The sequence below is a fragment of the Tachysurus fulvidraco genome, chromosome 19, assembly GCF_022655615.1.
Source record: "Tachysurus fulvidraco isolate hzauxx_2018 chromosome 19, HZAU_PFXX_2.0, whole genome shotgun sequence".
NCBI lineage: Eukaryota > Metazoa > Chordata > Actinopteri > Siluriformes > Bagridae > Tachysurus > Tachysurus fulvidraco.
The window spans coordinates 7,441,557-7,469,266 of record NC_062536.1 but is presented as its reverse complement, the minus strand read 5'-3'; the positions used below and the strand labels follow the sequence as shown (position 1 = coordinate 7,469,266).

The 27,710-nt window shown below is 38.0% G+C and overlaps 2 protein-coding genes across 2 annotated transcripts in view; both read left to right on the top strand.

Moving 5' to 3' along the window:
• The first annotated feature begins 2,135 nt into the window (after positions 1–2,135).
• On the top strand, positions 2,136–10,547 carry LOC113647293 (bile acid-CoA:amino acid N-acyltransferase-like). Its single transcript, XM_027153974.2, has 10 exons — positions 2,136–2,512; positions 5,302–5,401; positions 5,756–5,946; positions 6,742–6,890; positions 7,593–7,712; positions 8,052–8,134; positions 8,686–8,776; positions 8,888–8,968; positions 9,452–9,590; positions 9,665–10,547. The coding sequence occupies exons 1-10, from the start codon at positions 2,287–2,289 to the stop codon at positions 9,784–9,786; spliced, it is 1,302 nt and encodes a 433-aa protein (XP_027009775.2). The 5' UTR covers positions 2,136–2,286; the 3' UTR covers positions 9,787–10,547.
• Positions 10,548–12,611: 2,064 nt separating this feature from the next.
• Positions 12,612–27,710, top strand: part of lamb1b (laminin, beta 1b) — a 29,265-nt gene continuing 14,166 nt past the window's right edge. The window contains exons 1-17 of the mRNA XM_027153878.2: positions 12,612–12,769; positions 14,337–14,512; positions 18,545–18,677; positions 19,878–19,951; positions 20,132–20,320; positions 20,627–20,690; positions 20,881–21,083; positions 21,209–21,329; positions 21,414–21,602; positions 23,621–23,797; positions 23,961–24,073; positions 24,165–24,244; positions 24,354–24,489; positions 25,598–25,756; positions 26,162–26,283; positions 26,817–26,937; positions 27,217–27,406. Of these exons, the coding sequence (XP_027009679.1) occupies positions 12,739–12,769; positions 14,337–14,512; positions 18,545–18,677; positions 19,878–19,951; positions 20,132–20,320; positions 20,627–20,690; positions 20,881–21,083; positions 21,209–21,329; positions 21,414–21,602; positions 23,621–23,797; positions 23,961–24,073; positions 24,165–24,244; positions 24,354–24,489; positions 25,598–25,756; positions 26,162–26,283; positions 26,817–26,937; positions 27,217–27,406 (2,278 nt within the window). The 5' untranslated portion in view covers positions 12,612–12,738. The remainder of the gene's footprint in view (positions 12,770–14,336; positions 14,513–18,544; positions 18,678–19,877; positions 19,952–20,131; positions 20,321–20,626; positions 20,691–20,880; positions 21,084–21,208; positions 21,330–21,413; positions 21,603–23,620; positions 23,798–23,960; positions 24,074–24,164; positions 24,245–24,353; positions 24,490–25,597; positions 25,757–26,161; positions 26,284–26,816; positions 26,938–27,216; positions 27,407–27,710) is intronic.

Genomic DNA, 27,710 nt, shown 5'->3' with positions numbered 1-27,710 from the left:
ATATATATATACGTGTATATATATATATATATATATATATATAAGTATATATATATATATATAGTGTATTCCTACAGTTTTGATCTTAGGCTTTTCATTAATCAGCATCAATGTGTTATTTTATATTTTAATTTGAAAACGTTTTACATTTGTTTGTTGTTGTTGCTTGTTTGAGTTTAGAAATACAAATTTCAGCATTATCAGTAATCTGTGTGTGCATTTTCCTTGAGAACCAAGCAAGTTGACTCATGATACCATTTGTTTATTATATCACAATCGCATATCGCAATCGCAATATTGACCTTAATAATCGCAATATGACATTTCCCCCACATCGTGCAGCCCTAGTATACGCTAATATTAAGCCACATAAGTCGTTATACGCAGACAGCTCTGGAGAAAGTAAGCATACTCCGTGTACGTGCGTATGGCCCCGACTACACCACTGGCTGTCAAGTATCACGCATTGAGAGTGACAGTCACGCATTTGGGTCTTTTGTCACGCTCTCCTGCCACACATTGTATTTCTCACGCAGAAAAACTTTTTGACTATTTATCATATATTAAATATGCCACAGCGCACAAAATGTATCTGTCCACACCGCTGTCTCTATGGAACCGGACAGGAATCAAACGCATCTCAGTTCTTAGTCGAGCCTGACACTTATCAGCCAATCAAAAAAGGAGGCTACACAATAGCCAATCAGAAAATAGCACTATCTGGGTAAGATTTAACGCAAAAACCAAGCATAACTTATCCAGGTTTGGTCCTGTTAAGATAAAAACAAGACAATTGAGGCTTTGTTAAAAATTTACCAGCACTATAAATTCTGCTTTATATAAACTGTGTGCCGGTGTGACACCAAAATCTGTGATCTATCGTATGTTGTGACCTTAGAGGGCGCTGTTGCTAAAATGCAGCTTAAAATAGGTCGTCTAGAGAAGTTCGCTACGAAAACAACGTAAATGCAAAATCTTGCGTAAATCTTTGTTGCGAGAACGCGCCAAGCGCCGTGCACGTTACATTCAACGCGCGTGCACAATAGTGCCGTCGTGCTGCAAAGAAACAGTTGCATGCGCATGAACTAAAGACTCATTTACAGTACTTAAGAAAACAAAGCTATTCAAATGCTTTTGCATTCTCTGTTTTCATGACTACCCTGAAAGTCATTTATTAATTAAGGCTAAAAAAATGTAGTCAGATGCAGATGCTTTAGACTGTTAATTATATATAAATATATATTTATATATATTAATTATAATTACATAATTAATTATATAAATTAGAATAAAAATGTGCTATTCAGTACAGCGATTTCATAGAAGTCATCTAGTCTTTTTATTTTAAGATGTGCAACAGGCCAAATAAGAAAAATCCCCCTATTATCCTCGGTTTTGGATGTTATATAAATTTCCTGTTTACATTCTCTCCTTTCATTATCTCTCCATCTATATACAGTATAGTTGATCACAGTTTTTTTTTTTTTTTGGGGGGGGGGGGGGGGGGTCACAGGTTTACTTTAAAATGATCAATATTACTTAAGCAATACTGTTAAAAATGTACCGTACAAAATTTGCTCAGTTTGTAGCCTGCTGCATAAATTTCAGCCAACAAACCAAAATCGAAATGAATAAATGAAGCTTCTGCAGATGCAAACAAACCAGTGCTGCCCTCCAGAGACAGTTATAGGTTTTACATAGTTTTTTCAATTACATTACAAGTGTTTAATCTTTTAAACACAGGACACAGTTTATTTTAAGAAGAAAGGTTATGTATTTGCAGCCTCCTTTCTGTGCAGCTTAAAATTATTAGCCGTGTGTGTAATAAACCAAGGAGTGTTTTAACAACAAATCTATATAAAATAACTCCAATACCTGTAATTAATGAATCTGTGTTAAATGTAAGCCAACTGACATCTGATCTTGGTATCTAGTTAAGTGTTATGAACAATAACAATAAACATGTATTAAACCTGCCTACATAAAGCAGCACTACTGACTGGATTAATACGAGATCAGGTAATACTTTATAATGTGTAAACAATGCAGTATTTTTCTGAACCTACCAGTGCGTGTGTTTAGGAAATAATAAATGAATCTCAATACTGGAACTGGGAGCTCTTGGTTTGCGCCACAACACGCGTCACTTCCGCATTCTTCGATTCAAAAGAAGTTTGTTACAGTGTCGCAATTGCTGGCACACTTTAAAGACTGCTGGCCTTATGTTGTCTGCAAACAGGTGAGCTCTTTAGGTGACAGCTTTTGTGAGATTATATAGAATCAGCAATGGCACGTCATGGATCTTCTCAGACAGCGATGGTGGTGGGTTGCCCGTGCCCTTTGCTGTCAGTTGAACCGACTCGGGGACTCGTGGACGAAAAACTCCGGATCGTTGTGACAAATCTGAACCCGCAGCAAGAGGTGACCCTTCACTGTCTGCATCATTCAGAAGACAAGGACGTGTGGGACGCATTTGGACACTATGTGAGCGACGAACATGGCAGTGTGACAGGTAACCTATTTTATCAGAGTCTGTTGATTAATGTAGGACATCTCCATAATGTACACATGGTTGTCACATTAAACCTTCAAACGTACATGCACCTTATTTTAATAAGAGCCAGTTTATGGGGCAGTCGTGGCCTAATGGTTAGAGAGTCTGACTCGTAACACAAAGGTTGTGGGTTCGAGTCTCGGCCGGCCACGACTGAGGTGCCCTTGAGCACCGTGTATTCACGGTGTGTGTGTTCACTGCTGTGTGTGTGCCCTTTGGGTGGGTTAAATGCAGAGAACAAATTCTGAGTATGGGTCACCGTACTTAGCCGTATGTCACGTCACTATCAATATCCGCGAGCGTTTGTGTATCCCTTTTATAGCACGCAGTCATGCTATAACATGATGAAACTAATGTAATTTTTTAAATATCAATCGTATTCTGACTCGATTATTACTGTCTCCTGTAGATCACATCTGATGGACATCATATTTTTTTGTGAAAAGCAGGGAAATAGAAGCAGAAAGTATGAGGGAGGTATTATAATATGATCAGCCAGTCAAAACCATAGTGAAGTCTTGCATTATTGATGTGAAAATTAACACATGTATGTGTTGTCAGATATGAAGTTACTGTTTAGTTCCTTAGATCTAATTTATGGCAATACATAGAGTTGTTAAAAAAGTATGCAGATATTATACACAAACGATCATGCACATAACATTATACTCTTTATTTTATTAGCAGCCAAGTATTGTTATTGTACATTTTGTACATCAGTAGTGTAAAATGCAAATCTTCTTACATGCCATTTGTGCCTTAAAACATATTAATAATATACAAAGTGTTTCCATGCAAATGCGCATGGAAACCTATTATGAAAAACATGATGATGATGATGTGTGTGTGTTGTGTGTGCCTTTCAGTTAGTAATGCACATGATGTCAGATGAGGATACTGACAGAGAGGCAGAGGGAAGCAAATCTAAAAAGAAGCGAGTATATGCCCCTCAGAAGTTCTTGACCGGTGTTGTGCCTCAAGTTTAAGTTTTACGAACAGATCAAATTTTACTTTATTTGCCAGTATTTATATAGGAAAATATAGTAAAAATTTGTTATGAATGAGCGTGTGAACTTAATCAACACTGACCAGCAAATGTGCATGACCTTGTGCCGTGTCGATGCAGTAAGTTGCTACTCAAAAAATTTTTCCAAGGTTGGCAGGTCTGGAAATGGTCAGTCAGTTGCAGTCACAAATTGTTCTTTGGGAATCATGTTAATCAGTAATTGGTTGTTGGGAATCATGTTAATCAGTAATTGGTTGTTGGGAAACACTGTAATCAGTAATTGGTTGTTGGGAAACATTGTAATCAGTAATTGGTTGTTGGGAAACATTGTAATCAGTAATTGGTTGTTGGGAAACATTGTAATCAGTAATTGGTTGTTGGGAAACATTGTAATCAGTAATTGGTTGTTTGGAAACACTGTAATCAGTAATTGGTTGTTTGGAAACACTGTAATCAGTAATTGGTTGTTGGGAAACATTGTAATCAGTAATTGGTTGTTGGGAAACATTGTAATCAGTAATTGGTTGTTGGGAAACATTGTAATCAGTAATTGGTTGTTTGGAAACACTGTAATCAGTAATTGGTTGTTTGGAAACACTGTAATCAGTAATTGGTTGTTTGGAAACACTGTAATCAGTAATTGGTTGTTTGGAAACACTGTAATCAGTAATTGGTTGTTTGGAAACACTGTAATCAGTAATTGGTTGTTGGGAAACATTGTAATCAGTAATTGGTTGTTGGGAAACATTGTAATCAGTAATTGGTTGTTGGGAAACATTGTAATCAGTAATTGGTTGTTGGGAAACATTGTAATCAGTAATTGGTTGTTGGGAAACATTGTAATCAGTAATTGGTTGTTGGGAAACATTGTAATCAGTAATTGGTTGTTTGGAAACACTGTAATCAGTAATTGGTTGTTTGGAAACACTGTAATCAGTAATTGGTTGTTTGGAAACACTGTAATCAGTAATTGGTTGTTGGGAAACATTGTAATCAGTAATTGGTTGTTGGGAAACATGGTAATAAGGCATTTGTTTCAAGCATTAGTTTACTTGTTACACAGTCGTTCTTGTTGATGAGACCCACCACGGTTGTAAGCAGATTAAAACCTGAGAGAGATACTCTGGAAATAAATACATTACCTCGCCTTCCAGTGTAAAGTGAATCCGGTCAGGACAGGGTTTTAGAAAAGTCAAAAGTTTGTAAGTGTAAACCCAGTAGCATATGAAACACTGTGAGGAACAATTTTAAACATTAAAAGTATTACACAAGCCAATATAAGGGGGAGTGGGAATCAAGCACTCATAACTAACTGCAATGATTTATTGTAAAAACAAAATAAATATACAACACAGCAGTACATTACTTATTCAGTTTAAAAAGTATTGAAGCATCATTAAAGTCTAGTACCATATAACAAGACCTAAAGAGAGCCTTCACTTTCATTTACAATCTTGTGCTGCTCATTTCAGAGCTCTGGAAGAACGACAAAAAAAGATATCATAGGATCACAGTATATAGTTTCATTAAGTTTAAATTTGGAGGACACAGAACACGCAAGCCAAATTTTGATACCAACACAGTGCAATACACATTTCCAGGAAAAATATGTATCACTTAATTATTCTTTAAGGAATTTTCATTTGCATTATTTTACTCAAATTTTATATTCAAATTCAGCAAAAAACACAATTATTCAGTCTGCATTTAGAGACTATTATATGAACACATGTGCACACAGTGGCAAAGGACTCCAGCGTGGGAGGCACATATACAGGTGTGGAGCCCATGGCACTGATGTGGAGTCTGCGGCCAATACCAGGTAGCCGAAAGGGACTGAGGTATGTCACATTACAGCGTTTAATCAAGATCAATTATTATGTAATATAAATGCAAATATACTGCAATTATTATTTGTTTGCACACTATTTTTTAATGCAAAACATTGTTGCATGTTGCATGTTCCGTGTTTTATAACTTTTCATGCTCATTTGTATTTGTTCGCTGTCTTCAGTTCTGTTCACAGGTCTGAATTCAGAAACTGGGATGGCCAAAATATATTTTGTGTTCCAATAGCCATTTATGTCTTTATTTGTGTGCATGTTCGGGGTCTACAGAAAGTTAGATCCATTTCTTGTAATGTTTATTTAAACCATTTGCAGTTTGTCTAATCAGTCTCAATCTGTGTCATTCAGGTTGCGAAAGCAAGATGTCCTTTCACCAATGATTTTCCACATTTCTGTGTATAATGGACATATCGCTCAGGACTTTGAACAACTCAAACCATTAGTGACTATCATCATAGAAAGGTGGTACATAGCTCCTGGTGTGCAGAGGGTCAATGTGCGTGAGAAAGGAGTTCGAGCAACTTTGTTTATCCCTCCAGGTACACAACTCACAAACAGTTAGTACTGGGTAGAAGCTGCTTTGTGAGTTCAGATCTCAGCATCACTACCACTGTTGCCTGCTGACTTGTATCATGTTTCAAATGTATGTTGCTTTGGATAAAGCATGTGAGTAAATTACAGATGAAAGCGATGAAATTTCTTTTGTTTGCTCACTTTTCATTTTGTAAATTGACAGAAATGAACACTCATTATTTATATTTCTTAGTGTTTATTTCTGTCGATTTACAAAATGCAAAGTGAGCAAACAAAAGAAAAATCTCAATCAAATCAATATTTGGTGTTACTACCTTTTGCCTTCAAATCAGCATGAAGTGATGTCACGGCCCCCACAGAGCAATGATCTCAACATCATCCAGTGTGTCTGGGATTACATGAAGAGACAGAGTGATGTGAGAAAGCCGACATCCACAGAAGATCTGTGGTTAGTTCTCTACGATGTTTGGAACAACCTGTCAACCGAGTTCCTTCAAAAACTGTGTGCAAGTGTACCTAGAAGAATTGCTGCTGTTTTGAAGGCAAAGGGCAGTCACACCAAACATTGATTTGATTTATATTTAACTTTTGTTCATTCACTGCATTTTGTTCATTTATGAAAATAAATGTTTAACACTTCCATTTTTGAAAGCATTCTTTGTTTACAGCATTTTTTCACACCTGCCTAAAACCTTTGCACAGTACTGTGTGTGTGTGTGTGTGTGTATGTGTGTGTGTATATATATATATATATATATATAATATATATATATATATATATACCCTTCATGTTAATCCAGGTCCTGGCCCATTTCCGTGTGTGTTGGACATGTGGGGAGGAGGTGGAGGCCTGGTGGAGTATCGAGCTGCCCTCCTGGCATCACATGGCTTTGTTGCTTTAGCTTTGGACTATCTGTTTTCAGAAAACGTTGATGACATTTACTTTGAGGTGATTCAACCCAAAGCTCTTTATGATCTCATGGTTTGCACATACATATATTCAAGCCTGAGAGGTGTAAGTGCACAGGAAGCTTTAATACCCACAACAGCCAATGAGAGCAAGCAGCCTGGGAAGCATCGTCCAAAAGGATGTAGAGTACTTTTACAACTCACAAACATGGTAGCACATCACAACACAGCTCAAGCCAAATGAAGCACCTACACCGTCTTCGCAGCCAGGATTTCGCCCATATTTTCCCATTCAATTCAACTTTTTTGTTTTTCTTCTGAAGTCACGCTTGACAGTCTCCAATGTTATAATCTTTCTTTAGCTGTTTAAAGATTTGAAAATTGTCTAATGTGTAGCCAGCCTTAGTTATTTGTCATAAATCACTTGCAGCAGAAATGAGTTGCTCATTGTTAGGAAAACAGGAAGCAAAGTCCAATCCAGTGATTACACTTAACTACATACAGTACTGATTTCTGTGTGCACATGTTTTTTATTTGCCACAAATGGCACATTTTTGTGTTTTTGTTGTTATGTTTATATATATATGTATATATGAGAGAGAGAGAGAGAGAGAGAGAGAGAGAGAGAGAGAGAGAGAGAGAGAGAGAGAGAGAGCTTTCCTGAAGAGAGAACCTAAATTCTTAAGAGCTCACCACATCATGGCACATAGATCACATGGATGTTTTTCCTTCTCTTTTGTAGGTAGCATATCAGATCTTGCAGGAGCATCCCATGGTCATTAGGGACAGAGTAGCTCTGTTGGGCCTCTCATTTGGTGGTATTGTTGCTCTATCTCTAGCTGCCAACTCCTCTGTCATTAAGGTGATTTTCTATTAAACATACAATAAATAAACAAAATGAATATTACTGATATGCTTGTACACTTTCCATAGGGATATGCAACCAAATATTGTAATTTAGTCAGCCATAACATAACCTGGGTGCCTCATTGAGTCCAGCATAAGAGAGACCTACACTATATTGAGCAGGTGGTTTTAATGTTATGGCTGATCAGTGCTGTGTGTGTGTGAATGTGTGTGTGTAACTTGTGTGTGTGAAAGTCTGTGTAACTTGAATGTGTGTGTAATTTCTTACTTGCTCTCTGTAACATATCTGCCATTTAGGGGTTATAAACACTCTTCCCACGTGATTATGTTGCAGCCCCGGTGTTGTGTATGCATCAGCTGCAGTCATGTCATTCCTATACATGATTCTTTGTCTGACTTCTATGAAAGGTTTCAGAGGTACGTACACAAAAATTATACATGCTGTTCATCATTTCAGGGCACTTTTACCAACTCCCACTTTCCTGTACATTAGCTTCAGACTTGTGATTTGCTATTTAGGCTGCATACAAAGAAGGTCCCATGGCAATACATGTCAGGGTAATATACAAATAGTTAATTCAGTCGTTAGACAACATTACAACTTTGTCCTTATAAAGGTACCATAATGCACCAGTGACATCTGCATCCCAATTGCATCATTCGCTGCAACCATCGCTGCTCACTTATGACATTCTTCGCTATAAAATATGAAGAGGAAGGGACACAAAGTGAAAAAATAAAGTTCACTAACCTCCTCAAAATGAACAGCTTTCTTTGCTAAAAGCAAATTTTGAAGCAAAGTTTTCATTCCATGTTTGCAAGCTTTTTGTATGTATTTTACAATGAACAACGCGATCAGAAATCTTTATTACAAGGGCTCTGAGCTCAAATCTGATCTTTATTTGAAGGAAGCATCAAGCTTATTGCTGTACATCAAAAATTTTACAATTGTTTTGAATTATTTTTAGAATGTTTTATAAAACTCGTATAGAGGACAATCAGTTGATCTGGAGAGACTTCGTCTTGCCCATTCCAACAGATCCAGCTGAGAAATTGGATGTAAGCAACTTTTTGTAGCATCCTACAGTAGCTTTTAGACAGAAAGCATCTTACTCATCCTATTACTGATGTTTAACTTAATCTAAACTACTCCTGCATGTGTTCACACAGGTTGGCCTCATGAGATGTCCTTTTCTTCTGGTTGTTGGTGATGATGATCAGAACTGTGCCTCACTGGAGTCAGCTGAAGATGTAAGAAACTCACACAGACCTGCATGACCACAGAGAATATAAGACTATAGCCACATCATTTATTGACTTTATTACAAAACTGTACAGTATATAAACCTTGGGCACTATACTGGTTCACTTGGTCAGAGTAAGAATACTCTTAGTCTAAAAACCCTGTTGGAAAGTTTAGTAATAGTAGGAAAAAAAAATAAAAAATTAGTCAGTGCCTGTAAGCCCACATAGTGCAACTGTACAGTGGATATAAATATGAAAAAACATACGATGCTCTGCTTGCACAAGTGTTTACATCTCTTAACTAATACTTTGTATGTGATACTTTCAGCATGTGATGTATTCAACTTTTCCTTGGAAAAATGTGCTCCAGATATATCATAATGATGGGACTCAAATTGATGACACAAAAATCGACTTGGACAGAAATGCCACATGTGATCACCACAGGCATTTTCAACCTCTTTATTAATATCTTTTCTTTGACCTCAGATGGTGAAAATAACTGAAAAAGCAGGGAATCGGCATTTGCTCAGTGTCCTCGTCTATCCTGGTGCAGGTCATCTGATAGAGCCGCCCTACATGCCACACCACAGAGCCTCTAACTTCACGGTTAAAAACAAAGATAAAGGTACTGTACGTGCAGTCATATCAAGAAATCTTACTGTTATTTATACAGTATATAATGTTTCTGTGTGTTCACAGTGATCATGCTTTGGGGTGGACAGACTCGACTGCATTCATATGCACAAGAAAACTCATGGGAGAAAATTTTGGACTTTTTATACCAACACCTCTGCAGTGACGCTCCACGGGCCCGACTCTAGTGGCATGAGTTTTGCTTTGTGTAATCGATAATAGAAAACACACAAAAGTATGACTCCAACTGTTTAACCAGTTCATTAAATCAGTTTAATCAACTTTCAGTAGATTCTAGTTTGTCTTTGGCTTCTACAGCTCTTTACAGATCAGACTGTACACCCCTGGTATAAACACTTCATACAAATGACAGTGCAGCTTTAATATGTGTAAATTCATCCATGCATTCATTTTCTACCGCTTATCCGTACTTGCCTATCTCAGGCGTCATCGGGCATCAAGGCAGGATACACCCTGGACAGAGTGCCAACCCATCACAGGGCACACACACACTCTCATTCACTCACACACTCACACACTACGGCCAATTTTCCAGAGATGCCAATCAACCTACCATGCATGTCTTTGGACCAGGGGAGGAAACCCCCAAGGCACGGGGAGAACATGCAAACTCCATACACACAAGGCGGAGAATCGAACCCCCAACCCTGGAGGTGTGAGGCAAACATGCTAACCATTAAGCCACCATGCCCCCCTAATATGTGTAAATAATCTAACAAAAACAGATTAAAATATATTTAGCTAGCAGGCCAGTAAGAATTCATCTGCTATTATTTTTCCTTAGAAGTAAGAACAGACAGCGAAAAAAAAATGAATTTCTTCAATTGTATGAAATACAAATGAATATTTTCTGCAGTATAATCAAGTATACATTCAGATTGAACAGAATGCAAAAAATGAATAACTAAATAAAGCTTTGTAAAATGTATTCATTCTGTGTACTGAGTTCTACAAATTCTGTGTTGGGTCCTACTTTCTTTAACCAACATGGGGCGCTATAACTACAAGCCATTGCTGTAATGTTAAATTCATGATAAGTAATGTTTTATTTTTTTATACCACATAGCATGATGAATAGTGAAATTTATTCAAGGCTTTATGTTCACACATTAAAATGGTGTTGCTGTTTCACATGAAACATAATGTTATACACTACACACTAAAAATGGTTGTGGACACCAGAACATCAGACCCATATGTGTGTCTTCCACAATGTTGGATGCATATAATTGTGTACGATGTCTTTGTATGCTACAGCATTAGAATTTCCCTTCATTGGAGCTAAAGAACGTAGCTAACTGAAGTGTACTGTATACTATGCATACGTATATACAGTAAGGGGAAACAAGTACACAAGAAATTTCACAGAATGTCTTTTGACTAAAAAATATATAGGAGGAGGGATATATGAAAAGGTGCTGTGGTCAGATGAGACCAAGATATTTGGTTCAGATGGTGTCAAGCATGTGGTGGCAACCATGTGAGGAGTACAACGACAAGTGTGTCTTGCCTACAGTCAAGCATAGTGGTGGGAGTGTCATGGTCTGGGATTGCATGAGTGCTGTTGACACTAGGGATACAGTTCACACAGTTCATTGAGTTTGATCCCCTCCCTTCGAAGACTGTGCCACAGTACAGTATTCCAACATGACAACGACCCCCAAACGCACCTCCAAGATGAACACTGCCTTGCTAAAGAAGCTGAGGGTAAAGGTGATGGACTGGCCAAGCTTATCTCCAGACCTAAACCCTAATGAACATCTGTGGGTCATCCTCAAACGGAGGGTGGTGGAGCACAAGATCTTTAACATCCACCAGCTCTGTGATGTCGTCATGGAGGAGTGGAAGAGGACTCTAGTGGAAACCTGTGACACTCTGGTGTACGCCATGCCCAAGAGGGTTAAGGTGGTGCTAGAAAATAATGGTGGCCACACAAAATATTGACACTTTGGGCCCAATTTGGACATTTTCACTTAGGGGTGTACTCACTTTTGTGGCCAGCGGTTTAGACATTAAGGGAACAGCAAATTTACACTGTTATACAAGCTGTTCACAAACTTTCAAGCGACACTATATATATATATATATACACACACATACTCCGTTATTATAATGTAAGTTACAGCAACACAAAGTGGATAAAAATAACGTAGCTGACATGATGACAAACAGCTCAGCACTTAAACATGATTTATGAAAATTAGGACTCTGGCCATGATTTTGTTTATCAGTAAGTAAAACTGCTGTCTTCCATGTAAAGTTTTATGTTAAACCAAATTCCCAAATCCTGAAATATTTTCTTAAAGAAATTCCCTCAGGTTGATCAGTGAACCAGCTCAGTTGTAGCTGATAGTGTTAGGGTGACTCCAAGGGTTTGGCATCTTGCTCTTGTTCCTCTGACATCTGTTTTAGTATGTAGGGCGTGGGTTATGACCATGTGTTGCCAGGTTGAGCAAACTCATCCTTTGTACTACTTTCTAACAAATTTTATGGGAGTATGGGATAGAAAAGTAGGACTTATGGAATCATCCAATCCAATCATATTTTATATCTATAGTCTGCATGAGGTCCCCATCTGTGACAAAAAGCACACAGCTAACAAATAACTGCTTGCTCTAAAGCTAGTTACAAAAAGAAGTCAGAGCTAACATAATAGTGCACTACATCTTAAACTAGTGGTATAGATTTCATATTATTTGATAATAGTAGCCAATAACTTAATAAATCCAATAGCATTCCCCCAGAAGAAGAAGAAGAAGAAGAAGAAGAAGAAGAAGAAGAAGAAGAAGAAGAAGAAGAAGAAGAAACCAATTTATAATCCAATTATTGAGCATATTTATTTATTATTTGCTATTTGCTATTTGTCAAATCCCTGGATCGTCCTTATCTGATGGATTTTAAACATGCGATCATTTGCCAGTGTTGTTTTTATAGTCATTGTACGGGAAATTTAAACAGCAGTTTGAACTGGACGATTGCTGAAGATCTGGCAACCCTGCTCCACCCGGGACCGTTCTCCTCGAGCTGATTCTCACGCACAGCAGTTGTACAGTGAGAGCATCAGCACTGACTTCTGCTGCAAGGCTTTCACAATAAACACAAACAACCTCAATGCAACAATGCGGATTTTACAGTGTGCCATGATTTGGGGTAAGTTTGAATAACTTTTTATCTAAAAACAAGGCTTTATTTATTTGATAAAAGTTAAATAGTTAAATAACATGATGACATCCAGCAAAGAGATGGTAACTTTTCCTCTCTCTCTCTCTCTCTCTCTCTCTCTCTCTCTCTCTCTCTCTCTCTCTCTCTCTCTCACACACACACACACACACACACACACACACACACACACACTCTCTCTCTCTCTCTCTCTCTCTCTCTCTCACACACACACACACACACACACACACACACACACACACACACACACACACACACACACGTTTATTTATGTACCTGTAATGTTGATATTTTAATTACTATCACCCTAATTAGGCTATAGCTGTAGCGCATGCATGTGTATCTTAGAAGGTTTGATCTGCAGACTATAAGCAATCTGTGCTTTAAAAAATCCTAGATCTTCTTCTCTCTCTATAGCCATATCAGACAAGCAACAGGCTTAACTTATTTACACTTATTTACCTTTTCAAATTCTTCCTTTGGATTTTGTTTACTTTTTTCTACGGTCCAATTAAAGTCTAGTGGAAGAATCTAAAAAGCTGTTAGTGCTTAAATCTAACTTCCCTCATCTGCTTCTAGATGCCCACAACTGGCTAACATCACAGTAATAAATTCCTTTAAAAATCCTATTGGTATTTCAGTTAAACCTGATCAGGAACCGATCTTCAACAAAGAGCCCTTTTTATCTTTAGCAAATGCATTTTTCAACAAAGCCATTGAAAAATATTTTACTAGTATAATCATTAAAACAAAAAACTAAAATAAAAATAACATATTTTAATAACAGTAACATAATTTTGTTCCATAGTCAACTCAAAAACATATAAATATAAAGCATGATGAATCAATATGGAATGAATTATGCAGCCTGATCCTTTATCTGTACTCTCTCTATCTGACATATTATCAGGACAGCATGGTCATGCACTATTTAGGACATCTTTTTCTCTATGATTTTTTCCTTGTCTGGGAAATTCACCATCAGGATTTTTAAAGGAATTTATTACTGTGATGTTAGCCAGCTGTGGGCATCTACAAGCAGATGAGGGAAGTTTGTCCACTGGCTACCGTTCTTCAAAAGCTGCATGCTGGGGTTCAAAATGTCTCTTAACATTTGATCTTTTTTTTTTTTTTTTAAACAATTGCAGGGCATCAGTTTTCTATAAACATATCTAAGAGCAATTGGTTTTTTTTTTTTGCACACTAGCTATTGCTGCTTGAATTCATGTGCCATAGATTCCCAACCACTTGTATAGAATGTCTTTTTATCCTGTACAATATGATTTCACAAACACAAACATGTTCCATTAGGACAATGCAATAATTCCATTATTTTCACATGTTCTTCCTGTCTTCATGGGGTTCCTTTGGGCACTTTGGTTTCCATTTGGGATCTGGCTTATTTTTCCAGGATGTGTGTGTGTGTGTGTGTGTGTGTGTGTGTGTGTGTGTGTGTGTGTGTGTGTGTGTGTGTGTGTGTGTGTGTGTGCCTTCAATCGTACAGCACTAAGCTCTTTTTCTTATTGTTCTCCTGTAGCTTTAGGTTTAGCTGTCCCAGCACAGCTTCTTCCTGAGGCCAACAATATGTGTTCAGAGGGAAGCTGTTACCCTGCCACAGGCGACCTGCTGATCGGCAGAGCTCATCGCCTTACAGCCTCGTCCACCTGCGGGCTGCACACTCCCGAACGCTTCTGCATTGTCAGCAACCTTCCGGTAACAAAACTGAACACAATTCAACTAACAATATTATGCCTTTAACTTTATTGCATGAATTTCACTTACAGTGGGTCACAGTGGCCTTCACTGATAGACGGATTCCAGTAATGGATTCATCAAATTCAAAGTGTATGTAAAAATCAATGTACCAAGATTTCTATTACAGAGATATTTTTATCTCATTTTATAAAGCTGACATTACCTAAACCAACATTAGCATAATTGGCATTAGCATACATACAACAGAGCAAAAGAACAAACTTTGGTCCCATTTAGTTGACTGCATTAAGGCTAAGAAGGAAAACTATTTTCTTACTGTACCATTCGTCTTATCTTGAATCCTGCTTGTATTTCCCTTCTGCTAAATGTGTGAATTAGATCACTGTTCCTAGATCCACAGAGTAGCAATTACACAGATGTCCAGAAGCAGAGAGATAAATACATGCCAAATAAAGACTAGAAATCTACAACTGATCAGATTGTTCTAATTTCTAATCACTTTCAGAAAATGTATTTCACTTTCTGTCTTGTTTTTTGGTGTTGTTGCTTTTGTCTCTATTTTCCTGGAGTAATTTAGACGTCACTATTTCTGTCTATTGTAGTAAAAAAAAAAAAAACCACTCTGGTCAACAATTGGTCCCTTTGTAGAGTTTGTGATGTGCAGAGGATGATTTCTTTCTGTCAGAATGACCCAACCGCCCTCAGGCTTCTTTCCGAGCTCTTACACACGCTACTGTAATCCACACTGAGAATGTTCTGTGTATTCTGTGCGACTAAGAAGGAAGCGTTGAGAAGATAAAGCTATAAATTCCAGTATGTCAGTGGCTTAATAGTCTTGTATCTCTCATGTCAGGTACATGGAGATATGCACACACAGGCGTTCATACATATTCGGTGTGAATAAATGTATTAGTTAGGACTGAAAAGACCCTGAGCAACGACACTATCGCTTGAAAAGTGCTTACTTACTCAACATGCATAAACCTACATAAATTGTTATTCTCCATACAGTTAAGTAGTTGTGTGGGCGGAGCTAAATTCTTTGTTGGAAAATTGTAAGCTTGAAATGCAGAATTTGTAGTGAGAATTTTGCATAGTTATAACATTTGAAAACATATGTTCTAGACTTGGAAAGCTATTTTTCATTGTATATTGTAGTGGTCATATTTCATTTTAGTTCATTCTGAACAAAAGCCATCATTCTGTGTTCCCGATCCAGTGTTTCATATCTCCCTTGTTCACCGGAAAACCAGTACACCTAAGATAGAACACTCTATTTAACCAGAAACTTGATTTTTTCATTTTTATTTTCAGAACCTTTTACACTGCAGTGTGATTTGCTGCTAGAATCAAAGGGAAAATAAAATTACACAGATATTCTGCTGTTTTAGTGATTTAAAGTCATTCTTTCCGTAACCAGGGGTGTAAGACGTAACAGATTGAGAACAGGAACTTAGGCCAAGAATTGAATTTAGTAAAGTTTTCAGTTATTATGTATTTGAAATCACACTGGAAAGGAAATTCATCGTGTGATTTTGTTCATTTTTGATTTTCCACATTTTTAAAATTTCTTTCATTTTTATTTTCTTTTTTGTTGTTTATTTCCTGAAACTTTTCTAATCCTTCAAAAGAAACAAAAATCACACCATACCTGAAGACTCCATACAGACCGTGAGGCAGGAGCATGTAGAACACTTTGACGGTCGCTAATCTGCTTGCAAACCAAATTGATGAGGCTTTAGTCTGTATTGCTACAGCGCTGGAGCAAAGAATGCTATTCATTCTCAGTATGAGGAAATCACACTTAGCTAGCAAGCGTTTAGAAATCTTTAGGAAGACTGTTTTCAGCCAACTGGCAGGATGTTAGGCTAGGGATGTTTATGAAGTACCCTAAACAAAAACATGTTCACACTGTTTCGGTGAAGTGTACATTCACAATATTTATGGCTTCTCAAATGTGAAGTGGCAGAATACGTTAGAAGAAGAAGAAAACCTAAACTTCCACATCCAATAGGTTTTCACATGCTTCCAGGGAAATCAGATTAGAATCTACAGCATATGTTGAAAAATACTTTCAAACATTAGACCTTATCTTTAAGATTAAGAATCAGATTTGTTTTCTTTACACAAGGAGAACAGCTGATTCTGGCTTGATATAATCCTTTTAAATTTAGTTTATTGAACATGGCTAATGTTCTTAGAGCAGTGTTGAACTATACATGAACATACAGAACATTTTAAACATTTTAAACCACTTTTTTTTTAAATGGACAAAACACAACACCATTGCACTACTACTACTACTACTACTACTACTACTAATAATAATAATAATAATAATAATAATAATAAACTTTATTTTGTATAGTGCCTTTAAAAGTAGCTTCTCAAAGTGCTTGACATAAAAGATGAAATTAAAAGATACACATAATATTACAGACGCTAAAACTAACTATACAAAAAAATAAAAAGCCAATAAATAACAAACAAACGAGTCACATAAAAGCTACCCCAAAAAAGGATGTTTTAAGATAAGATATAAAAACACCCAGGGATTCTGCATTGCTAATCTCTGAGCGCAGGGAATTCCACAGTTTGGGAGCCAAAGAAGAAAAAGCCCAATCACCCATAGTTTTTAGCCGTGTTGTTTGGGCAGTTAGAAGACCAGCTTCAGAAGAGCGTAGAGCACGTGAAGGTATGTAGGGGGATAACAGCTCATGCAGATATTGAGGGGTCAAATTGTTCAAGGCCTTATAAGTGAGCATGAGAATTTTAAAATCAATTCGAAAACTAACAGGAAGCCAGTGCAATTTTTCCAGGATAGGTGTATTGTGCTCCCTTGCACTGGTCGTAGTCAGAATTCTAGCAGCTAAATTTTGTACCAACTGTAATTTACTTAGGGTAGCTTTAGGAACTCCAGCCAGTAAAGCTTTACAGTAATCAAGACTTGAAAATACAAAAGTGTTGATTAGCTTTTTAGCCACAGAGAAAGTCAACATGGGACATAATTCGGAAATGTTTCTGAGATGAAAAAATTATGCTTTGACAGTGTTTCGAACATGATGGTCAAATGTTAAATTGGCGTCAAATATCACCCCCAAATTTTTTAGTTTAGTTTGGAATTGTAAAGCTGAGCCATCCAAACTTAAGGTTACGGACTCTGCTTTATGCAACTGATATCAGCATCACTTCAGTCTTGTCACTGTTCAGACAAAGATAATTTTCAGACATCCATTTCTTAATCTCAGTAAAACATTGAGAGAGAAAAGACACAGGCATATTGACATCAAGTTTAGAATGTATATAGATCTGAGTGTCATCGGCATAACAGTGATAGTTAAGACCAAGTGATCTTAAAAGCTGGCCAAATGGATAAATGTAAACCCTAAAAAGTAATGGGCCCAAAACCGATCCCTGAGGAACACCAGATTTCACCACACCAACCTTAGACTTGCAATCACAACAAACTGCTTACGGTCAGAAAGTTAGGACTTAAACCACTTTAATGCAGATTCAGAAACCACAAAGATAGTCTCTAAGTGGGTGATCAAAATTGCATAATCTATAGTGTCAAAAGTGGCACTAAGATCAAGAAGAATCAATATAGATAGACATACTTATTTTTTGCTCTAAAGATCTGGAACATGTTACTAATAAACTCTTATTTATTTTTTTTCTTTAGGTTAGCTTTTCACTAGCATTTATTATTTGTTTTAAATTTACCATTTATTATTTGTTTTAAATTTACAGGCAGGTTACATTTACACGACATTGATATAATTGTTATCTGTTGTTTTTTTCACACCATTTTAATAATATATTTGTAAAAAAAAAAATTAGTTATTTCCTATATTCCTATAGTGTATTCTACTCACTACACACTGGATGTTGTGTCATCTGATCCACGTTTGCAAGTGTGGTATACTGTAAATATGAGTAAGAGAGACAGTACCAGGTGCAAGACCTAAACATCTGGTGTACACATTCTTCTACCCTGATTCCTAAATGCTTTTCTCAATCCATCTTCAGGCTGAGAAGTGTTTTGAGTGTGACTCTCGAGGACTCTACAACAAGGTCACACACCCCAACAGCCACACCATTGACAACGTGGTCACAACCTTTACTCCCAACCGTCTCGTAACATGGTGGCAGTCTGAGAACGGTGAGTGTTCTGTGTACATATGAGGTTGAGCCGATCACGAATAAAAACGTTATGTACGTAGTGAAAAAACATAATGTGAAGTGGATATCATAAAAACCACGCACTGGAATTCTTAGCTCAGTACTGAAGCTTTTCGATCCTGTCCTACTTCCTGTAGAATTACACATTGTCCCTTGGGGTGGGACCCCTGAGCAGGGAAACAGAGAGAGAGTTCAGCCAAGATGAAGAAAAGAGGAAAGGGTGGGAATGAAAAAGAGAAAAGGATGAGTGGTGCAGCTGGTTGTGGGAACATTTCTGACTTTTTCCCAGTGGGTCTCTAGTGGCCACTTTCCACAGCACTGAATGATGGGATTCATGTGCAGTTTTGCTCCATCACTAATTTGTGATTTATTTGTGACCACTGGGTGGAGAATTGTTGGAATGTTAGTTCTGGCATCTGGAGAGAATTCACTTCTTATGAGTCATAAGAAAGGTTCATGTTTACCCAAGCTTATCCAGAGATACAGTTGAAGGTGTACCCTTCATCACCAAACCTGTTTGCCAGTTGATTTGCTGCACATAACAATGGTAGGGTTTGACAGTTTAGTCAAGTTCATGTATCACATGCCACATAAGATTTTTATGAGCATCAAGGTACATATACATTTTATTATTTCCTATTTTATTTATTTCATTATGTTACACTTTATGTCAGTTTGAGATATCATCAATCTGCCGTTTAGATTATGGATATACAGTGCAAAAATGAACAATTTAGGGCATATATATATTACTGTTTCTTAAACCACCATTTAAAATTAAATTAAATTAAATCATTAAAACACCACCTTTACAAAAGAGAGCATGTAGGATGCTGTGCTACTGAGGTCTGGTGTAAAGTGGTATCAAAGCTAACGATGAAGAAGAAGGTGGTCAGATTAAATTATTCTTAATATACACTATAAATAATAACTGGAAACTTGGGGTCTTTTGACCTATTTGGATCTCTGGTGAAACCAAAGTTTGTTTAAATTGATTACTTTTTGACGGTCTGAAACAAAAAAGTGACCAATTCTTTCCATGTCCTGTCACACACCGGCTATTAGTATATTTCCATTAATATTAATTATATTGTTAATAATGAAGATGAAGTTCAGATACAAGGTTAGGTTAATTAAAACATCAACCTGAGACACACTCAGCTCTTTGTTTCTGTCTCAGGAGTGGAAAATGTGGCCATTCAACTGGACTTAGAAGCTGAATTTCACTTCACACATATCATCATGACCTTTAAGGTAACAGACACACATTAACATATACATGATATGTTACCTCAGAAATCTCCTGCTATTGAGGAATCTGGAATATACTTGTAAGTGTGTTTCATCTTTTGAGTCAGGTCTGTGTGTGTGTGTGTGTCTGTGTGTGTGTCTTTGTGTGTGTGTGTGTATGTCTGTGATATTTTCTACAAACAGACATTTCGTCCTGCTGCCATGGTGATTGAGCGTTCATCAGACTTTGGCCAGACCTGGCAGGTGTACCGTTACTTTGCTTTCAACTGCTCTGCTTCATTTCCACACATATCCCAGGGACCAGTGAAGGGTGTTGATGATGTCATCTGTGACTCCCGATACTCTAATATTGAGCCTTCAACAGAGGGAGAGGTCTCCATAACACACACGTGCACACATACACATACTTGACTAAGGGTTAAAATTATTATTATTGTGCTATTATTATTGTGCCATTTGTTTCCTCTCACTTATCCTGATATTGTTTTGTGTAAATCAGATGAGGTTGCACACAAGATTTCCTTCTGATGACTCTTCCATGCAGATTATGTTTGTGTAAGCAACACTGCTCAGTAAACCCTTGAGCCATTGTGTGTGTGTGTGTGTGTGTGTGTGTGTGTGTGTGTGTGTGTGTGTGTGTGTGTGTGTGTGTGTGTGTGTGTGTGTGTGTGGTTTTAGGTTATTTTCAGGGCACTTGATCCAAAATTTAAGATTCCTGATCCCTACAGCCAACGAATCAAGGGTAAGTAGTAAAAAATCCTGCCCCTTTATACAGAGACATCACAGCTTGAACCTTATGGATATATCTTTAGGATTAAGTGTATGCAAATAAAAAGTCACCAGCTACCATTAGCTACATAATCATTAGTTACTCATTGTTATGTAGCTAATGGTAGCTGGTGACTTTTTTATGTGTGATCGCATCTGTGTAGATATCTTGAGGATAACTAGCCTGCGAGTACGGATGGTGAAGTTACACACTCTGGGTGATAATCTTCTGGATGGCCGAGATGAGGTAAAGCAGAAGTACTACTATGCTCTTTATGACATGGTTGTCCGCGGCAGCTGTTTCTGTTATGGCCACGCCTCCGAGTGTGCACCAGTGGACGACATCGATGCAGGGCCTGAAGGCATGGTAAGGTGGAGTCATCTAGCACATCCTTGAAGGAAAAAAAATCTTCAGTACAATCAGCATACAAAATCAAGGTCACACTGTGTGTGTTTGTGTATTTGTGTGTGTGTGTGCTCATGATCACACAGGTACATGGTCTTTGTGTGTGTAATCATCACACCACTGGTTTAAACTGTGAGAAGTGTCAAGACTTTTATCAAGATACACCATGGAGACCAGCAGCGGGCCGAAACGCCAATCCGTGCAAGCGTGAGTTTCACACACAGATGTACACTTATTGTCTGTATAAATTTGTGTTACTGATATGTTGTTGCATATGTATGCATATTTCAGGGTGTGAGTGTAACCAGCACGCATACTCGTGTCACTTCGACATGGCCGTGTATGTGTCGTCGGGGAACATGAGTGGAGGAGTGTGTGATGGTTGTCAACACAACACACAGGGGCAGCACTGTGAGGTTTGCAAGCCCTTCTACTACCTGCATCCCAAAAGGGACATAAGAGACCCTCGCATCTGTGAACGTAAGTAATCCTGATCATCAGGGTGATGTTAAATTTACATACATACTGCAACTAGGTAATCTATGCTTGTTGTCTACATGCAGTATATAGTATCCCCTTTAGTGTTAATTGGCTAGTACTAATTATTTATAGTATTATTACTATCAGTACTAATTACAGATTTTTACTTTTATTAAAGCAGGTCTAGATTGTTGTGGAAGAACTAAGAGAATAAATAAAAAAATCACAGGATTAATAAATAGGTATTTAATATTGTATTGTAGACACCCATATAAATACCTTGCTTAGACTTGCGGGCAAGTTGTGGCCTAATGGTTAGAGAATCTGACTCGTAATCCTAAGGTTGTGGGTTCGAGTCTCGGGCCGGCCACGACTGAGGTGCGCTTGAGCAAGGCACCGAACCCCCCAAACTGCTCCCCGGGTGCCGCAGCATAAATGGCTGCCCACTGCTCTGGGTGTGTGTTCACGGTGTGTGTGTGTGTGTGTGTGTGTGTGTGCACACTTTGGATGGGTCAAATGCAGAGAACGAATTCTGAGTATGGGTCACCGTACTTAGCCGTATGTCACGTCACTTTTTATGTCACTTTAGATTTAAGCATTAATTCTGTACATAAGAAAACGGTAATTAAATTGACATGATTGATAATGAGAGGCATGAGAGCTCCTGATAATATTCTTAATATAATATTATATAATTTATATAATATTATATATTATATAATTACATAATATAATAATATATAATTATATATAAGATAATATTCTGCCATTAAAGTTTTCTGTATGCACATGGAATGCGGTAGATCTGAATTCTTGCACCTCCTCATGTAAAAGAATAACTTAATAAATCATGTTCTATGCAAAGAAATATGTATTCACACTATATTACCCATATGCACAGTTGAACTGTATTATTGACCTGTCAGCTACTTGTGTTATCTAGTAGCTTGAGGATGCCTGTGTGAACTTCCTTTCTATATTCTATTGTTGGCACTGAGCCATGTTTCTACAGAAAGGTTTGTCAAGTCAATACATTTACTCAGGCAAGATACAACTAAGCAACGCTGGGATCTGAACACGTGACCTTCTGATCTATAACTCTGCATATTAACCACGAAGCCACAACAGCTAGCTCTATAAACAACTTCTAACACTAATATAACCCCAACCAGTGCCGTCCAATTGTGTTGCTGACCTCTGGCAAAGATCGGTCTAAAACTCTTGAATCTGCTTGAAAGACCTTTTCCACAGTTTCAGAGTTGTTCGAGTTGTGTAAAGGCAGGGAAATAATTCAAACACAGGAAGCAGATGGGACAGGTTGGGAATAAACACACATCTTGTTGTGTATCGAGAACCACAATCTAAACAAAGTTTTGTTCTGATTGTTATGACCAGTGTTGTATAAAGTAGTAGAAAGCAGTACTTGAGTAAAAGTACAAGTATCGTACTAGAAAAAGACTTTGGTAGAAGTGAGTTGCCTTTTAGAATATTACTCAAGTAAAAGTCTTAAAGTATCTGATATTTACTGTACTTAAGTATCAAAAGTAATTTTCTGATATTTAATGTACTTAAGTATTTGAAGTAAAAGTAAAAAAGTAAAATTTCAGTGATTTTCGGTAGGCATAAGAGGCATTTCATCCGGTAGGAAGAATCTTTCATTCCAATGTACAGAAACATTTCTTGCAAATACGGCCACGGGTGTATAATGTTATCTTCTTCACCCTGTTCACCACTATCGTCGGGGTGATCGTCTATCTACGATAGCGGGAAGTAAAAGTATACATTTTATCTAGGAAATGTAGTGGAGGAAAAGTGAAAGTTGACAAATTTAAATAGCGAAGTCAAGTACAGATACGTGAAATTTTTACTTAAGTATGGTACCAAAGTATTTGTACTCCGTTACATTACAACGCTGGTTATGACACTGCCTGTGCAACCCGGTCATCTGTCTCTTCTGTGCATATACAAATAAAAGTAGCATAATTATGAAAATTGATTGCTTAATTGTGTGTTTGCAGCATGTGACTGTGACTCACGGGGCTCACTGAACGGTGGTGTGTGTGACAGCGTGACTGACGTAATGAAGGGCTTGATCGCCGGTCAGTGTCACTGTAAACAGAATGTGGAGGGAGAACGCTGTGATCACTGCAAACAAGGACACTACGGACTTGGCCAAGACCCGCTAGGCTGCCTCTGTGAGGAAACACTAACCCATACACACTTACACGTGTATACAGACATACACACATGCACACAAACGCATCTGTTTTGTATCTTTGGGTTATAACAACCTTGAACTATGAAATACTTCCTGTTTATTTCTCTGTGTTTGGTGTGTGTCTGTACATGTAAATCCAGCATGCAGCTGTAATCCTCTGGGTACTCTTCCTGGAGGAAGTCCTTGTGACACAGATACAGGAATGTGTTATTGCAAACGCTTGGTCACGGGGAGAAACTGTGACCAGTGTCAGGTGAGAGTAATGTTTATGTCTGTATGAATATGAGTCGAGATCAGTGAACATGTGCTTATGTTCAAATGAGTGTTTTTATTTTTGGTCTCAGCCTCAACATTGGGGCCTGAGCACAGATAAGGATGGCTGTCGGCCATGTGACTGTGATTTTGGAGGAGCTCTGAACAACGAGTAAGAATAAACAGCCTTCCTCACATGATGAGAACATATATTGTTTTAATCTATCAGCACTGTGTGTTTGTGTGACTTTCTCCAACATTCTCTCTCTCTGTCTCTGTAGTTGTTCTCCACAGACGGGGCAGTGTGTGTGTAGAGAGCACATGTTTGGCAGGCGCTGTGACAACATAAAGCCTGGTTATTATTTCACTGCACTTGACCACTACACTTATGAAGGAGAGGAAGCAAAATTCAAACCGGTTAGTCATACCCAGGGAGTATGGGAGTATGAGGATCACACATTTTCTAAAAAGAAACTCCCAACATCTGTACTTGTGTTAACGCAAAGGGCAACAATATATTGGTAATTTTCCCCATAGAGATCCCAAGATCTCAAAAATATTCACTAAATCAGTGTTTTCTGTGACAAAACTTTGTTTTCCTTTATCTAGGTCAGGGTTTAGGGGTCAGTCTACAAGGTGAAGGGCAAGATTTATCTCAGTAGTAACAAATCCAAAATGTGCAGACAGGAAGTGAAGAAGTGAAATGAAAGCTATGAGCAAATTGAGCATAAAAGTAACAAACGAGAGCTTTTTTTTGTCATTTTGTAGTCCATAAACAGTAAGTGACTGCAAAATAGGATGTTATGTTTTGTTTGTTATATCAAACAAGGAGGAGCCCTCTGCTGCTGTGGTGGTGGTCATGACATGATACAGTGCTACAATGCAGATCTGTTGTAGTCTGTCCAAGGAACTGTGCGCAAGGCAGAGAAACACCTAAGATGCTAATCCATCACAGAGCAACAAGTGCGGCCTTTCTACCAATATTCACACCTAGTGGCTGTTTAATGAAGTACATTCACATACCGTCTGCCTTGTTCACGGTATCTGACCTGAAAAGAGCAATCTGAACATTTTCGGGAGAGAACTATGGGCTCAGATTTGAATGAACAATAAAATGCTAATAGTAGAGGTTAGCAGCTCTTGCTCCAACTTTGGCCAAGTCTTAATATCCTATCAATGCAAATCACTTCGACACCCCCTCAATGACCCCAGAATCAAATTATACAGAATAACATTACACAGATCAGATAACAGACTTCTTAACCTAGTAATTGTGACACCCACCTTCAGTATTGCAGCCTGTCATACATTGTGGCTTGCTTTTCAGCTAGCACTACTGTTATTATTGCTGATATAGCAAATGAATCAACTAAACGAATCAGGAAATCAGAATCGGTGTATTAAAAGCAAGTGCACACAAAAAGACTTTTTTTTACACACAATAACATTTGGCTGATTGAGAAAACGGCTTATTAGCTATACACGTGTGTGCCAAATGTAATTATTGTGCAATAACTGTATTCAGGCAGTGACTGTGGTGGCGAGGACTCTGCCCGTAGATCGGCCCCTGACCTGGACTGGTATTGGATTCGCCAACGTACCTGAAGGAGAAACACTTGAGTTTACCATTGACAACATCCCACAGTCTATGGAATATGAGTTGTTAATCCGCTATGAACCTCAGGTAACACACGCACTCTAACTCCAGCTGTATTTACTACTTATATTGTCTTTTTACTAGCATGGATGTCAACTGTGTTATTTTATATACATAATATACATTATGTTTATATTCTATTGTATTCTCTGTTTCTATTAAAAACACAATATGTAATTGAGGTGAAGTGACAAAGGGAGTGTCACAATGCCTTCTTTGATTTGCAGTCCAGAGCACACACACACACACACACACACACACACACACACACACACACACACACACACACACACACACAAGTGCACACACACACAAAATTTGCATGAAATGAATAATCTGTTCCTAAGGGTTTTGGTGTGTGTGTGTGTGTGTGTGTGTGTGTGTGTGTGTGTGTGTGTGTGTGTGTGTGTGTGTGTGTGTGTGCATACATAGTTGCCTGATGTGTGGGAGCAGGTAAGGATAGATGTGGTACGTGCTGGCCATCCCTCCCCATCTGCACACTGTTCAGCTCCTTATGCTGACCATCAGATGACCTCCCTTCCTCCAGGCTCCAGGTAGTGTGTGTGTGTGTGTGTGTGTGTGTGTGTGTGTGTGTGTGTGTGTGTGTGTGTGTGTATTGTTATTGAAGTGTCATTTTTATGTATGTGAGTGGTGTTTGTCTCCATGTTGTCTTCAGTGCTTTCTTCTTTCTCACTTCTTTACATGAGAGAAGAAGCTTTGTACTGTAGAGCTTGTGTACATTTACAGTCAGTTACACAAATCATTTTCATCACCAAGGCGGTCAGATCACTAAAGTTAAACAAAGTCAGATTTTAACAGAGTAAAATGAACACACACATTCAGCCGTCATGCTGTTTTCTGTTATTATTAATCAGAGTAACATTTGCTTACTGAAAGAATGAACTGCAGCTCTAACGTTCTCCCGTATGAACAAAGTCTCTGGCTGGTTTCAGAGTGATTTGAAGGCATATTTTTTTAGCTACAGTTAAATTAAATAAATGAATAAAGAAGTCACTGATGTTCTGTATGACTTTAAATTTATATTTTGTGTGTGTGTGTGTGTGTGTGTGTGTGCATGTGTTTACAGGTATGTGGTACTGCCCAGGCCACTGTGTTTGGAAAAGGGCCAGAAATACACAGTGAAAATGATTCTAGCGCTTTTTTCATCAAATGATCTTCATCACGAGCCACACATACTGATTGACTCTGTGAGTAATCGTCTTTGTATTACACCTCTCACCTCAGACATCACAGCAGTCACAATCAATCCTAACAATCACTTAAATCCTTGAAGGCTTAAAGAAAAAAATGTCTTGACTAATCAAGTTCTCGGCTCTCCTTTAATGACCCGATATTCTCAGTCTATGCTGGATGATCTTGCATATACATAAACGTTCACTCTTTCTTTACTGTTACTCTATCAGTTACTGTACACTTCCATGTCCACACAACTATTCAAGTTATTCTGACTTCTGACTTCTTTCTAGATTGTGCTGTTGCCTGTGGTGCAAGATCTGGAGCTGTTCTCAGGGGCAGCTGACAGAGAGGAAGCGTGGGAAATGTTTCAGAAATACCGCTGTCTTGAGAACAGCAAGAGTGTCCAGAAATTACCCATGACCAACATCTGCAGAGAATACATCTTCAGCACATCTGCCCTGCTGCACCAGGGAGCTATGGGTCTGAACACACACAAACACAAACACACACACACACACACACACCGGGCCATAGATGATTGCCAGAATTAAGTGCAGAATAATTGCCATCTTTAATACAAAGTGAGCACAACTTGCTCTTTAATGTGCAAAAGAGCTGTGTTTAAAGTGTGTGAAATGCTGCATCTAATAGAAATGCTTACAACATTTTTGTGCAATACACACTTTAATTGCATATGGATTATACCTGGGTCATGTGATGACAAAGCTTCTGTATGTTTTTATGTCTCTTACACACACACACACACACACACACACACACACAC

Excerpts from the sequence above, each read along its gene's own strand:
- LOC113647293 (XM_027153974.2), top strand. The coding sequence starts at position 2,287 with ATGGCACGTCATGGATCTTCTCAGACAGCGATGGTGGTGGGTTGCCCG. Across the intron at positions 6,891-7,592 it reads TTGATGACATTTACTTTGAG|GTAGCATATCAGATCTTGCA; the intron begins GTGATTCAACCC and ends TCTCTTTTGTAG. Across the intron at positions 8,135-8,685 it reads TTCTATGAAAGGTTTCAGAG|AATGTTTTATAAAACTCGTA; the intron begins GTACGTACACAA and ends AATTATTTTTAG.